At 49.4% G+C, this 16,079-nt stretch overlaps 1 protein-coding gene across 1 annotated transcript; it reads right to left on the bottom strand.

Annotated features, from left to right (window-relative positions):
* Nucleotides 1–466: 466 nt before the first annotated feature.
* Nucleotides 467–16,079, bottom strand: LOC308125940 (5'-AMP-activated protein kinase subunit gamma-2-like; the record flags this gene model as incomplete). The annotated part of the gene is made up of 18 exons (XM_080489984.1): nucleotides 16,065–16,079; nucleotides 15,832–15,895; nucleotides 14,351–14,658; nucleotides 14,180–14,268; nucleotides 13,857–13,999; nucleotides 13,013–13,096; nucleotides 12,798–12,846; nucleotides 12,533–12,642; nucleotides 11,890–11,971; nucleotides 11,625–11,683; nucleotides 11,145–11,190; nucleotides 10,930–10,984; nucleotides 8,654–8,780; nucleotides 7,620–7,785; nucleotides 7,437–7,474; nucleotides 7,148–7,294; nucleotides 4,184–4,277; nucleotides 467–1,428 (listed from the first exon to the last, which is right to left on the bottom strand). The coding sequence occupies exons 2-18, from the start codon at nucleotides 15,883–15,885 to the stop codon at nucleotides 467–469; spliced, it is 2,613 nt and encodes an 870-aa protein (XP_080346110.1). The 5' UTR covers nucleotides 15,886–15,895; nucleotides 16,065–16,079.

Raw genomic sequence — 16,079 nt, 5'->3', positions numbered from 1 at the left:
AACAGGGTGTAGATAGGAGGAGGGAGGACTGTGTCTGCACGTTGGTCTCCATGGAAACACCACTCATCATCACTACAATACTACAAACTCAGATTCCCAGAGGTCAAAGGTCACAGGGAGATCAATATGAGTACATAGAGTGGTTACTGAAGGTCTATGAGTGTCAGCTAAGCGCCTGGCCCCGCCCCTACACACAGGCCCCGCCCCCTGCAGGGGAGACGAGAGGTGATGTCCTGAACCCCAAGTCTTTACTTTTAAGATCTGAACTCTAAACTTGGACAGACTCATTCCTGATTGGCTCCTCCAACCACCAGTCCCTCCAACCACCTGTGACGCTGCCAATCAATGAGCAATCTGCACTGCAGGCCCCGCCCCTTCCTGTCCATCGACGTCAAGAGACCCCTTTTCTCCCCTCACCTTCATCTGCCCTTTCTTCCCCCCCTTTGTCTCCCCGCCTCTTGTCTAGTCACTCCACCCCTCTCTCACTGTTGTCTCCCCCTCCATCCCTCCCTGTGTAGTCTCCCTCTCGACCTCCCCCTCCATCCCCCGATGTGTGGTCTCCCCCTCCATAATCCCCTGTGTTGTCCCCACCTCCATCCCCCCCTGTATTGTCTCCCTCTCCATATCTACCTCTGTCTCCCCCTCCATCCCCCGCTGTATGGTCTCCCCCTTCATTCCCCCCTGTGTTGTCTCCCTCTGTCTCCCCCTCCATCCCTCCCTGTTTAGTATCCCCCTCTATACCCTCCTGTGCAGTCTCCCCCTCCAGCCCCCCTGTCTCTGTCTCCCCCTCGATTCCCTCCTGTGTAGTCTTCCTCTCTGTCCCCCCCTGTGATGTCTCCCCCTCTGTCCCCTCCTGTGTTGTCTCCCCATCCATCCCCTCCTGTGTTGTCTCCCCCTCCGTGCTCCCCTGTGTTGTCTCCCCCTCCGTCCCTCCCTGTGTTGTCTCCCCCTCCGTGCCCCCCTGTGTTGTCTCCTCCTCCGTTCCTCCCTCTGTTGTCTCCCCCTCCGTCCCCTCCTGTGTTGTCTCCCCCTCCGTGCTCCCCTGTGTTGTCTCTTCCTCCGTCCCTCCCTGTGTTGTCTCCCCCTCCGAGCCCCCCTGTGTTGACTCCTCCTCCATCCCACCCTGTGTTGTCTCCCCATCTATCCCACCCTGTGTTGACTCCCTCTCTGTCCCCTCCTGTGTTGTCTCCTCCGCCATCCCTCCCTGCCCAGCCTCCCATTCGCTGGTCTCTGAAGTGTCCTGACCCGGTTCAGGTTTACAGTCGGACTCTGACTCAGGGTCCAGTAGCTCACTCTGGTCCTGATTCGACTCCTTATCCTGGTCTTGGTCTTGCACATGGTCCTGGTCCTGGTCTGGTCGAGGCTCACAGGTCTCTGATGAATTCAAAGGTGTCAGCTGAGAGGAGAGAGACTCCTTCCTTCCCAGACCTGCCAACACACACACACACACACACACACACACACACACACACACACACACACCTTGTTGTGTTTACATGTGTGTCCCACCGCACAGTAGGTGTCGGTACGGTACAGTAGGGCATGGTTCAGTTTTTGTGTGTTTCCACTGACAAAAGGTGTGGATGCTACCAAAAGTACTGAACCAACGGCTCCAAGGTTTTACAGCCAGGAGGCGCTGAAGATCAGCTCTCACTGTGTATCAAACGTCTCAAATAGCTTCTGACAGCCAAGTCCTCCAGCTCGCGTGGCTTCGTCTCTATATCCGGCGGAACTGCTTTTACTGACAGGGGGAGGGGCGGGGCCGGACCTGTGGCGCCTTAAAACAAGTGGCTTGGGGTAAATGGGGCTTGTTAACCTGGGAAGGCAGTCCATCTAGCAGAAGGAAAACCCTCATGTCAAACCTCTGCTGCCTTGCAGCATACCCGGTCATGGGGAAGGGAGTCTTTGGGAGTCAACCCTGAAAAACCTCTGGAGCTGGAGTCCCTACAGAAGTCCGCTGCTGTCGCAGGATGCTCCTGGTCAATGTTGGTGCCAAATGGTACCGGGTCTTGCCCTTCCTTTGGATCCATCAGCAGTGTCGAGAGGGCGGACCAGTTGCATGGGCCACAGCTGGTTCTCCACATCATACTGTCCGGCCTTGTGCCTTGGGAAGGTCCCTCCAGCTTCGCATCACAGCGTCGCAACAACACAGGAAGCAGCAGTGACCAGCGATAAGCCACAGAGCTCGATTAGCATAGAGTGTGGCGCCAGGGGTTGCTTCCGACAGCGGGAGGGACTTGGGTCCCACTGGACAGCTACCGCCTGCCTCAAACTGGGCAGCCCCCAGCCAGTAAGATGTCCTGCCACAGTCTGCCTTCACTGGGTGCCTGAAGATTAGGATAACACTGACCAGCAGACTGCAAACACAGCACCAGGCAAGAAAGAAACATACAAGACCAGTTCTCAAACTTGGAATGCAGAACATCCACACAATGGCAAGTAGACATGCAAGGAAAGAAGACAGCCGTGATCAATGATAAGTTGCTAACTACAGGTAGACGTTGTGGCTCTACAAGAAATGCACATTGCAGGAACAGGAACATACAGGGAGAAAGACTATACTTTCTTCTGGCAAGGAGAAAGCACCAATGGAGTGAGATTTGCAGTCAAGAACGAACTGCTGGGAACGGTCAAAACATGTGATGGGGATCTAAACGCTTGCTGACTCTCCGGTTTCAAACCTTAACATTGACAACTACCAACTCAGCGTTGTTCACCAGTTCACCTACTTTGGATCCATAATCAGTGACAACCTGTCCCTCCATGTTGAAATTAACCAACGCATGAAGAAGGCTGTAACAACACCTGGTGGAAAGCTGTAACAACACCTGGTGGAAGGTTGTAACAACACCTGGTGGAAGGTTGTAACAACACCTGGTGGAAGGTTGTAACAACAGCTGGTGGAAGGTTGTAACAACACCTGGTGGAAGGTTGTAACAACAGCTGGTGGGTAGACACACGCTAAGCAGGAGCATAGATCAAATGGTTTCCATACATAGTGCCAAACACCGAGGTCTTCTCACGCTCTGGTCTCCCACCATGTTCACGCTGCTCAGACTACGCAGGCTGTGCTGTCTAGGTCGAGTTCGCTCGATGGAAGACGGCCGCATTCCAAAGGACATCCTGTACATCAAGCTGCACTCTGGCACGAGACCTACTGGCCGACCCAAGCTGCGATTTTAAGATGTCTGTAAGCGTGACGTGAAGATCTGGACATCAACACCGAGAGCTGGCAGTGACCAGGCCTGACATAGCAGATGGTAAAGTGAGCTCCAGAACCAGCTGAAGATGGGAGAGCAGAAGATCCAGAACCGGGCAGAGGAAAAGGGATCCAGATGGAGGGCTCTCAGGCCTGAAGACGATCCGTCAGTTCACTCCTTCACCCACTGTGGCAGTCTGGCGCTCCCGGAGTGTCCTCACCAGCAGTTCTCTTCCTCCGCTTTGTGCCCGCTGGTTGTTTAGTGAACTGCTTTATTGAAATGTGGCGCTACACTGCCCCCTGGTGTTCAGATGATGTGCAGACACTCCTCTCAGTAACAGGAGGGGCGGAGCTTCAGCAGGAGCTGGACGCTGCTGTCCACAATGACAAAGTTTTCACTGTCACAGAGAACGAGGCTCACGGCTACCACTCCACCTCCTGATCTGCAGCTCCACCTCCTGATCTTCAGCTCCACCACCTGAGCTGCAGCTCCGCCTCCTGATCTGCAATGCAACTCATGTGTTCCTCTCGTCCTCGTTTACTGTCACGTAGTGATGATGTCACATTCTTGTTACATGGCGTTCACAACCTGGCTACATTTTAACGCAGCCTCTGTGGTGGAACCAGCAACAGGGTTGGGTCTGGGTGCGCTTTGCCTTACTGAACCGTACCAAAATGGACCATACTGTACCGTATCGTACCATACCATAATGGATCGTACTGTAATGGACCGTACTTTACCATACCGTAATGGACCTTACCGTAATGGACGTACCATAATGGACTGTACCGTACCTTACCATAACGTAATGGCCATACCATACTGTACCGTACGGTATTGGAGCGTACGGTAACGGACCGTACTGTACCGTACTGTGGAAACAAGGCCACAGTGTGTGTGTCTGTGTGTGTGTGTGTGTGTGTGTGTGTGTGTGTGTGTGTGTGTGTGTGTGTGTGTGTGTGTGTGTGTGTGTTGTGTAGTACCTGCAGGTGTGAGGACCAGAGCTTGCAGGATGTCAGACAGAGAAACGATGCCGACGATACGAGATTCTTCATCAACAACAACTAGCCTATGAACCTGCACACACACACACACACACACACACACACACACACACACACACACACACTAGTTTTGTCATGACAATGTGTAAAATGAGGCTAGTTTTAAATGTATGATTTGTGCATGAGGGTGAACCTTCACACTTTCACTTCAATAAAGTCAACGGTCTGCATGCAGTTCCTGTCCTCACCATTTAAGTGTGGGGGGCGCTAGTCTTAAACCTCACTTTAAATCACACAGCTGCTCAATTTCAAACAGAAACCTGATTAAAGCTTTCAGATTTGGCCAGATATGTTTAACATATGAGGAATTTGACTTCGGTAGGAAGACACTGTGCACTCTCAGTACAACTGTAAACATTAACTCATAACAATAAACAAAAAATATAAACAGCAATTAGAGACTAATATGTACAGGAGCTAAATAAGATAGTGGATCACAGTGCAGTGGGTAAGTAGTCAAATAATGATGAGTGACATGAGGTAGTGAGTATTTACATATAGAATGGTGTAGATAGTCATTAAAATAAATAATATGCGTATAGGTACAGGGACAGTCACAGTGACAGTTTTGTTCTAGGTTATTCCACAGCAGCAGGCCTGACATCCAGTGACAGTAGTGTTCATCAGAGTGACAGCCTGGGGGAAGAATCTGTTCTTATGACGGGTTGTTTTGGCGTACAGTGATCTGTAACGCCTGGCGGAGGGGAGGAGTTTGAAGAGTTTGTGTCCGGGGTGTGAGGGGTCTGCAGTGATGCTGCCTGTCCGTTTCCTGACCGTGGACCGGTGTAAGTCCTGGATGGGGGGAAGGTCGACACCAATGATCTTTTCTACAGTCCTGATTGTCCGCTGGAGTCTGAGTCTGTCCAGTTTGGTTGCAGATCCAAAGCAGACAGTGACGGAGGTGCACAGAACAGACTGAATGATGGTGTAGAACATGACCAGCAGGGTGAACTTCTTGAGCTGACGCAGGAAGTACATCCTCTGCTGTGCCTTCTTTATGATGGTGTCTATGTGGGAGGTCCACTTCAGGTCCCGAGAGATTGTGGGTCCCAGGAACCTGAAAGAGTCCACAGTAGACACTCTGCTGTTCAGAATGGTGGGGGGGCAGGTTCAATTGTTCTGACTGGACCAGAAGGCTAGCTGTTCCACCTCCCGTCTATAGGCTGACTCGTCACCGTCCTGGATGAGACCGATGACGGTGGTGTCGTCTGGGAACTTCAAGAGTTTCACATAAGGGTCCCCTGAGTGCAGTTGTTGGTGTAGAGATAGAAGAGCAGTGGGGAGAGGACACACCCCTGGGGGAGCGCCAGTGCTCACTGACCGGGCGCTGCATGTGATGCTCCCCAGCCTCACCTGCTGCCTCCTGTCAGTCAGGAAGTTGGTGATCCACCGACAGGTGGAGGCCGGCATTGTGAGCTGGGGGAGTTTGCAGTGCAGAATATCCGGGATGATGGTGTTAAACGCAGAGCTGAAGTCCACAAACAGGATCACGACGTAGGTCCCTGGGGTGTCGAGGTGGTGCAGGACATAGTTCAGTCCCATGTTGACTGCATCCTCCACCCACTTGTTTGCCCGGTAGGCAAACTGCAGGGGGTCCAGCAGGGGGCCTGTGACGTCCTTCAGGTGGCACACTTCATTCACATCTATCGTCGGTGCAGGTGGGGGGTCAGAGGGGAAGGGGGTTGTGGGGGGAGCCGGTAGGGCAGAGTCAGAACGTGGGCGTGGAGCTGATGAACTGGGTGACGGGTGTGAAAACCTGCAGTAGAAGCTGCTCAGGTCCTCAGCCAGTCTTCTGTTACCTGCAGGGTGGGGGGAGGGGTTCCTGTAGTTGCCCTTCCAGACTGCTGAGGGGTCGTGAGCTGAGAAGCTTGTTTCAGCTCCTCTTAGCTGCCCTGATGGCCTCCTCAGTTTGTTCCTGGCCTGTTTGAACAGGTTCCTGTCTCCCCTCCTGTAGGCTTCCTCCCTGGCCTGACGCAGCCTCCTGAGTTGAGGTGTAAACCAGGACTTGTTGTTGTTGTTGTATGTCCAGAAGGTCCTGGTCTGCACACACGTCCTCACAGAAGCTGATGTATGATGTCACAGTGTCAGTGAGTTCGTCGAGGTTTTCTGATGCAGCTTCAAAAACATTCCAGTCAGTGCAATCAAAGCAGGCCTGTAACTCCTGCTTCGACTCCTCTGTCCGTCTCTTTACAGTCCTGACTTCAGGCTGAGCAGGTTATAACTTCTGCCTGTAGGTCAGGAGGTGAATCAGACAGTGATTAGAGTCCCAGAGCTGCACGGGGGGGCAGAGCGACAAGAGTCCTTTAATACTGTGTAGCAGAGGTTTTCTCCGCTGGTGGGGCACTCAATATGCTGTCTGTATGGAGGAAGTTGGTGGGTGAGAGTTACTCTGTTAAAATCCCCCAGAATGATGAGCAGGGAGTCAGGATGTTTATTCTCCACGGCTGCAATCTGGTCAGTCAGGTGCTGTAGCGCCTCTGTTACACACAGCTGAGGTGGGATGTAAACACCGGCCACACCAGGAGAAGTCCCGCGGTCAGTAAAACGGTTTACACTTTATGAAAAAACTCTCCAGTATCAACTGGTATTAATATTCAGCTCTGTGAGACCAGTCAATGCTGGTGGTTTAAAGTCCACAAATGTGTAATATTACTATTATGCATTTAGTTTGAGAAATCTGGCGCCCTGGGCATTAAGCCCCACCCCCCACTCTGTGACGTACACGATGAGGACCGGGTCTCTGGACCATGTTTCAAAGTCCAGTGGTCATGCGAGTGTGTGTGTGTGTGTGTGTGTGTGTGTGTGTGTGTGTGTGTGTGTGTGTGTGTGTGTGTGTGTGTGTGTGTGTGTGTGTGTGTGTGTGTGTGTGTGTGTGTGTGAGACCTCAGCCTTCACAATTCGGTCCACGATAGTTTCCAGAGTTTCCAGCTTGTTGCACTTCATGACTCCTTCAAAGTACTGAGACCGATGGCTGAGAGCCTGAGTGACGGTCAGGTCCAGGTTGTTGTAGGTCTTCTCTGCTGCCAGGTTCTACACACACACACACACACACACACACACACACACACACACACACACACACACACACACACACACACACACACACACAAAGTTATCAGAAGTGTGTGTTCAAATTTGTGCGTGTGTGTGTGTTTACATATTTTATACTCACAATGACGTCAAACTTGGAGTAGATGTCAACCACTTTTCCTGCAAACACACACACACACACACACACACACACACACACACACACACACACACACACACACACACAGAAAGATGACATGTTAGCCTTGACACACTCCTGTCTGCATACACACACACACACACACGCACACACACGGCGAGTTACCGGTGTGGTCTACGACGGGCAGCGCCGACACGCGGCGGCGTGTGAAGACGGATAGCGCGGTGATGAGGGGCGTGTCTGGGTGGATGAAGGCGATGTTGGAGAACGTTCCTACGCCGAGTTCCTCCAGAGTCTGTTTCATGAAGGCTGGCATGGGCATCTCACACACCTCACACACACACACACACACACACACACACACACACACACGCACAAACATTAGCTCCAGCTGAGGAGAGTGCAGTCTCAGTCTGTCCACCAGGGGGAGTCCTGCTCTTCGTTTGAACAGTCCAAGCAGATTCAGGATCATTTTTATCAACAGTAGAACTCAGAAGTTCCTGAAGGAACCTCAGTGACAGGTGTTCGTTCAATAATAAAAACTTCAAAAGCACCGGTCCAAACTGTTTTCACGACAGTTTCTAAATATTGTCTAAGTTGTAAGAAGTGAAAGTCATTTGTTCAACGTGGAGGTCGTCCTGGTCCAGGAACTCTATAGGTTCTTCTGTTTGAACTCTGGGTGCTTCCTAATAGTCCCTACTTTCTCCTTTCCTATCCACTTCTCCTGAACCAGGTGGATGACATCACGGGGTTAAGGAAAGGTGTTAGGAGACTTCCTAAAGGAGTTAGGAAGGGGGTTAGGAGACTTATTAAAGGAGTTAAGGAAAGGGGTTAGGATACTTCACACCTTCAGGGAGCCTAAAGGGGCCGAGCAGCTCTCACCATGACTCTGGACCAAAACATGAATCCGCCCCCCTCCCCACTGGCTCACTAACAGCTTGCATAATAATTTGGTCTGGTCTCTGGTCTGGTCTTTGGTCTCTAGTCTCAGGTCTGGTCTTTGGTCTCTAGTCTCAGGTCTGGTCTCTGGTCTCAGGTCTGGTCTTTGGTCCCTAGTCTCAGGTCTGGTCTCTGGTCTCAGGTCATGTCTCTGGTCTGGTCTGGTCTCAGGTCTGTCTCAGATCTGGTCTCAGGTCTCTGGTCTCAGGTCTCTGGTCTGATCTCAGGTTTGGTCTCTGGTCTGGTCCATGTGGACTCACAAATAGCTGCAGGAACTTGAGGATCCTCTTGTGTGTCAAGATGTAGAGGGCGTTCCCGCTGACCGGGTCGATGACGGGGAGCCGATGGATCTTGTTCATGACCAGAGAGTAGACCGCCTCGAACACACTGGTGGGGGGGGTGATACAAATCATTCATAGGGCTTTTCCACCAAACAGAACCAGGTTCTAGTTCAGTTCTTAAATGAGCAGCTCCAAAGAGGGGTTGTGTTTCCATTGTCAGGGACTCAGTGAGAGCCACGTCATCACGTCACTGATTCCACCAATGTAGCGCCGGCAGGATCTAAGAACCAGGACCGGGTCGCTCCATCTAGTCTGGCCTGAACCTCGGACGCAGACCAAAGAGCCAGAAAACATCAAGTCTCCTCGTCCCTCTATTCTTGTTTTTTCACGTCCGTCTTGTTTTAGTCTGGAGCCCCGGAGTGGACATAGAGAAAATAATAATAATAATAATAATAATAATAATAATAATAATAATAATAATAATAATAATAATAATAATAATAATAATAATAATAATAATTAGGGATGTCCCGAACTGATCGGTAGATATCGGATCGGGGCCGATATTAGTGATTTGTGAGTGATCGGGAATCGGCAAATCCAGCCGATCACCCCGCCGATCTAAAAAAAAAAAAAAAAAAAAAAAAAACGAGGTCCGCAATAATAACCAGAACAATCAGGGACTAGAAGCTCGGGTGGAGCTGCAGAAGCTAGAAGCAGACGGAGCGGGGCCATAGACCTCTAAAACTAGAGTTATATATAGTGGTTTATGTGTTTCTGTGCAGAAGTGTACTTCAAAATTTCTATGTGGTCTGTCTTCTTCTGCGTTTTTATTGTGTTTGGTGAGTCACAGCGCCCCTAAAGGCCTGGCATGTGTACTACATGCCCTGAAGCCTCGTGTTGAGCCGTGTTCATAGTGAGGTGTGGACGGTTTTTTGGGAGAAGGACAGGGAGGACCAAGATTGTTTTTTCGTCGGGTGGATGTTCCCTCAGTTTACAACAACTACTAAAGAGAAAGAGAATAATTTTGATTCAATATGTGAGTTTTACAATAATTTCTAGCTAAACAAAGCTTCTGCCAATAGTGCTTTTAGCTTCAGACATCTTAGTTGCTCCAAAAATAGACTATTGAGTATATTTGCAATAGCAATGTGAGTATCGGATCGGGAAAGTATCGGTATCGGCCGATACTCAATTCTGAAAAATCGGATTGGTATCGGGGGCAAAAAAGTGTGATCGGGACATCCCTACTAATAATAATAATAATAATAATAATAATAATAATAATAATAATAATAATAATAATAATTAATAACACATGAATGAGCTCGGGGCTTATTTATCACCATTTCAGCTTTACATAGTGAATTTCTGCTCCTTTGACTTTATTTCTGGACGTGTCTGAATCAAAAGCTTCAACATGGAGGAATGGAGGTGTAGAATGATAGAACGCTGCTCTACAGCCGTTTCCATGGCAACCTACATAAACGCTCTGATTAAAGTTCTCTTTCACATGAACCCATTAAAAGGCTCATTTTATGGCTAAAAACTCCAAGCTTTCATTTCCAGTAGTTTGTAGTTTGTTTAGTAGTTCCTGATGAACCAAAAGTCTGGCTTCATTATAAAGAAGTTCTGTGGAGCGTCTCATAGCGGAGCGCCCCCTGCTGCCTCATGCAGACCTCAGCCTGTGGTCATAACGCCGTACAAGACCTGGAAGTGAAGTTAGTTACAATGATGTCACCATGAAAAGCCTGAAAAAAACCACAACGGAAAACTGCTTCTAAATTAAATATCTCACGCAGCTGACTTAGTGTGACAGCAGGAGCTCTGCAGGTCTCTGGAGAGCCACCGGCTCCACGATCACAGATTAAATTATCTCCTTCCCTCGCTTTATTAACTTGACGGAACAACTTATCTCCTTCCCTCACGTTAGTATTATTTTTTCTCTATAACCACTCCGGGACTTTGTGTTCCCTGTAGATTTCAGAAAGCCGGTTCAGCGTCTCTTCCCCCTCATAGGTAGTGATACCTCCAGCGATAACTCCGCCCCCAGCTGATGACGTGTCAGAGGCCCAGCAACGATGTGGCACCGGCTTAGCACCCGTTTAGCCCCTGATAGTCCGGGGCTTTGGTGGTGGAAGGACAAAGAACTGGTGCTAAATCTGGCCCTGGTCCAGAACTAGAACCTGGTTCTTTCCGGTGGAAAACCCCCCACAGTAGACACAGACGCACATGCACACACACACACACACTACCTGGCGTCAGGTGAGATGTGGACCAGAGGTTTGAAGGTCTCCTGCAGGTACAGCTCTGTCAGCACACAGGAACATTCATCAGTAACATGCTGACCACTCAGCAGGTCATGTGATCATCATTTCTTGACCTTGTCTGATGATAAGGTCATAACATGATGAGATCATTTGGTCATATGAGGGGGAGGTCGTGACATGATGAGGTCACGTGTTGTTACCTCTCCAGGTCTCGATCTTGTGCTCCTCCAGCTCATAGATCTGCACCTGCACACACACAGGAAGTGGACCAAGTGAAGTGTGTGTGTGTGTGTGTGTGTGTGTGTGTGTGTGTGTGTGTGTGTGTGTGTGGTGTGTGTGTGTGTGTGTGTGTGTGTGTGTGTGTAAGGTGGATTTAGTGGATGCAGCCGTGAGAACAGGCGATACTGAGCTGAGCTCTGCAGGTGAAACCACATCACTGTGGAGAGGACACACACACACACACACACACACACACACACACACACACACACACACACACACACACACACACACACACACACACACACCTTCCTGTTTTCCTGATGTCAGTAACTTTTTATCTGCTGTTTCCCACCAGATGATTTTCTGTTCATCAGCATCTTATTCTGACATCTCAGTGAAATCTGACACTATGTGTGCGTTCGTGGGTGCGTGTGTGTGTGTGTGTGTGCGTGTGTTACCATGGGAGACTTGTAGTATCTGGTCAGGATGTTAATGAAGTCTGTGATGGTCAACATTCCTGAAACCGAAACAGATTAATGAACTTCACAGGAATCAATACTCTGTGTGTGTGTGTGTGTGTGTGTGTGTGTGTGTGTGTGTGTGTGTGTGTGTGTGTGTGTGTGTGTGTGTGTGTGTGTGTGTGTGTGTGTGTGTGTGTGTGTGTGTGAAAGCCACCACAGGGAGACAGTTGGACCTGCGTTCCCATGGAAACCAGACACTTACCCACAAAGCTCTGCTTCTTGGTCTCCCACAGCGGAGCAGCTCGCACTCCGTTAGCCACGAGAGCAAAGAACGCTTTCTTCACCTGGGACACAACGGAGACAGTACACCCACAATACACACGCAGTACACCCATAATACACCCATAGTACACCCACAGTACATCCACAATACACCCATAATACACCCGCAGTTCACCCATAATACACCCGCAGTTCACCCATAATACACCCGCAGTACACCCACAGTACGTCCACAATACACCCATAATACACCTGCAGTAGACCCATAATACACCCATAATACACCCACAACACACCCATAATACACTAACAAAACACCCGCAGTACACCCACAATACACCCATAATACATCTACAATACACCCATAATACACCAACAATACACCCATAATACATCTACAATACACTCATACAAACCCACATCGAGTGTGGCCGGGTGTAGTTGGATGTAGCCAGATGTGGCTGGCTGTAGCTGGGTGTAGTTTAGTGTGGCTGGGTGTAGTTGAGTGTGGCAGTGTGTAGTTGGGTGTTGTTGGGTGTGGCTTGATGTAGTCGGGTGTGGCCGGATGTAGTAGGGTGTGGCTGGGTGTAGTCAGGTGTAGTAGCTGTGGACTCTGGCTTCACCTGCAGGGTGGTGTCGAACACCACCAGTTTGGAGCTGGTGGGGATGATGTCATAACACTTGTGACACTTCATGAAGCGCATGTAGATGTCTCTCTCTGACTCCTGGAGCCCTGTGAACACATGAACACACTATGTGAACACATGAACACACGCACACGCACACGCATACACACACACACACACACACACACACACACACACACACACACACACACACACACACACACACACACACACACACACACACACACACACACACACTTACCAGCATCCTCCAGGTCTGGCTGCTCCGACATGTCGTCTTCAGCCTCCACCTGCAACAACAACAACAACAACATTAATGACAACACCTCTCGAAGTGTGTGGGGGGGGGGGGGGGGGGGGGGGGCACCCCACAGGGAGGGGGCGGGGGGGTTCAGCGGAGGCTCCATCACTGGGTTAGGGATACCGGACGTTAGCATGCACCTGCCGGAAACCCACCGAGCTCCGTCCGGTCACCGGCTTCTTCCTCGGGCCGTCACGGCTCCATCCCGCTGCGGTCCAGTCGGTACCGCCTCTCCAGTTCTGGTTTCAGGACGAAGCACCGTTCGTCCAGGGCCGCCGCGGCTAACAAGCTAACAGCTAAAAGGAGCACAGTTCCGCTCGGGACTTTCATGATAAAAGCACGTATTCTTCTCAGGGGAGCCAAACAAAAACCAGAGGAAAGAGACCAGAGGAAAGAGAGAAAACCCAAAGAAAAACGAAGGAAAAGAGGGAACAACAAAATAAAAGAGAGAAAACCAAAGACGAGCAATCTGATTGGTCCTGCTCTATTTTCAGTTTTTATTGTGTTTTATCTCTTGCTGTCAAGTCATTTGGTGTCTTTTGGTTAATCCGGGTTATTGTACTTCTTTCAGTCCCAAATTACTTTTAAATTAAGGTTCATTCATTCGGAAAATTACACGTCTTATTTTGAAAGCGCACTTCCGGTTTTAGTAGTTGTTGATGTGACATAATGTAGCAAATGTTTCCGAAAGAAGCCGAACAGAGCCGAAGTCTTTTTCCTCCATTCTTCCATCTTTTATTTATATTCATATACATTGATCCATCTTGATCCTGTTCAGGGTCGCTGAGTGCTGGAGCCAATCCCAGCTAACTATAGAACAGGACAGGTTCACCTGGACAGGTGAGGACAGGTACACCTGGACAGGTGAGGACAGGTACACCTGGACAGGACAAACACACCGGGACAGATTTAGCAAAATGCTGAACTTACCACAGGGGGCGGGGTCGAAGGGGGCGTGGCCAGAGCAGGAAGCTTGCAGCAGGAGGTGAAGGAGGAGGTGTCTGGGGGAGAGGAGAAGGAGCGGAGCCTGCGAGTCTCCAGCCTCCTGGGCTCCGTCAGGTACGTCTCCAGAGGGAACCCGCTGAGGGGCGGAGGGGCAGGGGGGGCCGGGGGAGGAGCAGGGGGGGAGGAGCAGCTGTACGCTGGGAGGAGGAGGAGCAGAGAAATGTGTGAACCTCCTCCTGGAACCTGCATCAACTTGTACAGATACAAGTACTGCAAGTACTGCAAGTACCTGAGAATTGAGTTCCTGTACTTCTTAAAATACAGTGCACACACACACACACACACACACACACACACACACACACACACACACACACCTCTGGGCTTGTCTCTCTGGTTCAGGTTCACTGTTGGTTGCTGGTTTGAATCCCTGGAGGCCGACCGGAAGATCCTGCTGAAGCTCAGCCTGACACACACACACACACACACACACATGGCTATAAGCAGTGTGTGTGTGTGTGTGTGTGTGTGTGTGTGTGTGAGAGTACCTGCGTGTTGCTCTGGGTGGGGAGTCCTGCTGGGGGAGTCTGGTCTGGTAGGAGATGGTTTTAGGGGAGGTGGTCTTGGAGCTGAATGAGGTCCTGCGGGGTCCAGGTTTGGGACTGGAGGTACTGGGGGGTCCAGGTCTGGGACTTGAGGTCCTTGGGGGTCCAGGTCTGGGACTTGAGGTCCTGGGGGGTCCAGGTCTGGGACTTGAGGTCCTGGGGGGTCCAGGTCTGGGACTTGAGGTCCTGGAGAACGAAGCCCGATGGAAGAAGGTCCTGGTGGGACTGGAGGAGCTGGACTGATGCGCTCCCTCGTGGATTGAAATCACAACAGGAACAGGCTTGTAACTAAAGAGTAACTCAGTTACAGTTACTCGCAGTGGATTAGTTACTTTTAGCTTTTGTATTAGCTTTGTCATTATCTGACCAAACTGTTTACTGGAGGAGATTATAGAGCATATTCCTCCACTAATCCGGTTTATAGAGCATCTGCCTCCCCTAATCCAGATAATAGAGCATTTTCCTAATCTAAACCAGATTATAGAGCATCTCCCTCCTCTAACATCAGATTATAACCCATCTTCCTCCTCAAGAATCAGATTACAGAGCATCTTCCTCCTCTAACATCAGATTATAGAGCATTTTCCTAATCCAGATTATACTTTAATTTCACACAGCAGTTGCTCAGATTTTTATATTACAAACGGAATAATGTTTGATATGAGTATTTCCTCCGTTCCAGATTTACTCCACAGACGGAAACAGAAACTTTTCAGTTTCACAACATTCGCTGTATTTTCCTGATTCTTTGTTTTAATGTTTTAATGGTTTAATGTTTTAATGTTTTAATGGTTTTAATGTTTTAATGGTTTTAAACTGCAGCAGAACCATGAGTTTTAAAGTTTCTTCTGGTATCAATAAAGAGTGAGTACTACGTGTAGGATTCTTTTCTACAGTAGACGGATGTTTGATCTTGTGTGTCTCCAGACCTCCACACAGTAATAATTGTAAAGTATTGAGGTATTTACGGTCCAGTAGATCTTTAGCTGTGGCAGGACTGTGATACTTCTGATACTTTACTGTGAACATGGTATTTGAGGTTTCCAGCAAATTGTCTCGTCAATAATTACTCCAAGTAAGACTACATCCGAGTTTTGATTCAGACCCTCTACCTGTACATTGACCTGACTAGTTGCTCTGTATTTACCTAAAGATCATTACTGTAGTTTTACACAGATATTTATTCTATTTGATTCAGTACTGCAGTGATTACTTCCAGACGTTGCTGCAACTCCTCAGCAGTACATCTGATATTTAAGATACAAGTTATGTTCTGTTTCTGTCAATATTCAGCGTTCCAGTGATTAAAAGTAACTAGTGACTTAGTAAAGTGCACTTCATCCAGTCACTAATTACTTTTAACCACAGTAACTGAGTAACTAGTTACTCTGGTCAGTTAAGGTTCGTGATGTTAGAGTTTCTACCTTCCTGCTGGAAACAGTGTGGAACGAATCTTCATCATCCTGGAGGGACATCATGGAGGTCCTGCTACACACACACACACACACACACACACACACACACACACACACACACACACACACACACACACACACACACACACACAAAAACCTCATTCGTTACAGGTATCCACATGTGTATACACACACACACACACACACACACACACACACACACACACACACACACACAGTACCTTGTTTTCAGCAGT

Source organism: Lipophrys pholis (genome assembly GCF_963383615.2).
Source record: "Lipophrys pholis genome assembly, chromosome: 20".
Lineage (NCBI taxonomy): Eukaryota > Metazoa > Chordata > Actinopteri > Blenniiformes > Blenniidae > Lipophrys > Lipophrys pholis.
This window is presented reverse-complemented; position numbering and strand designations above follow the sequence as displayed.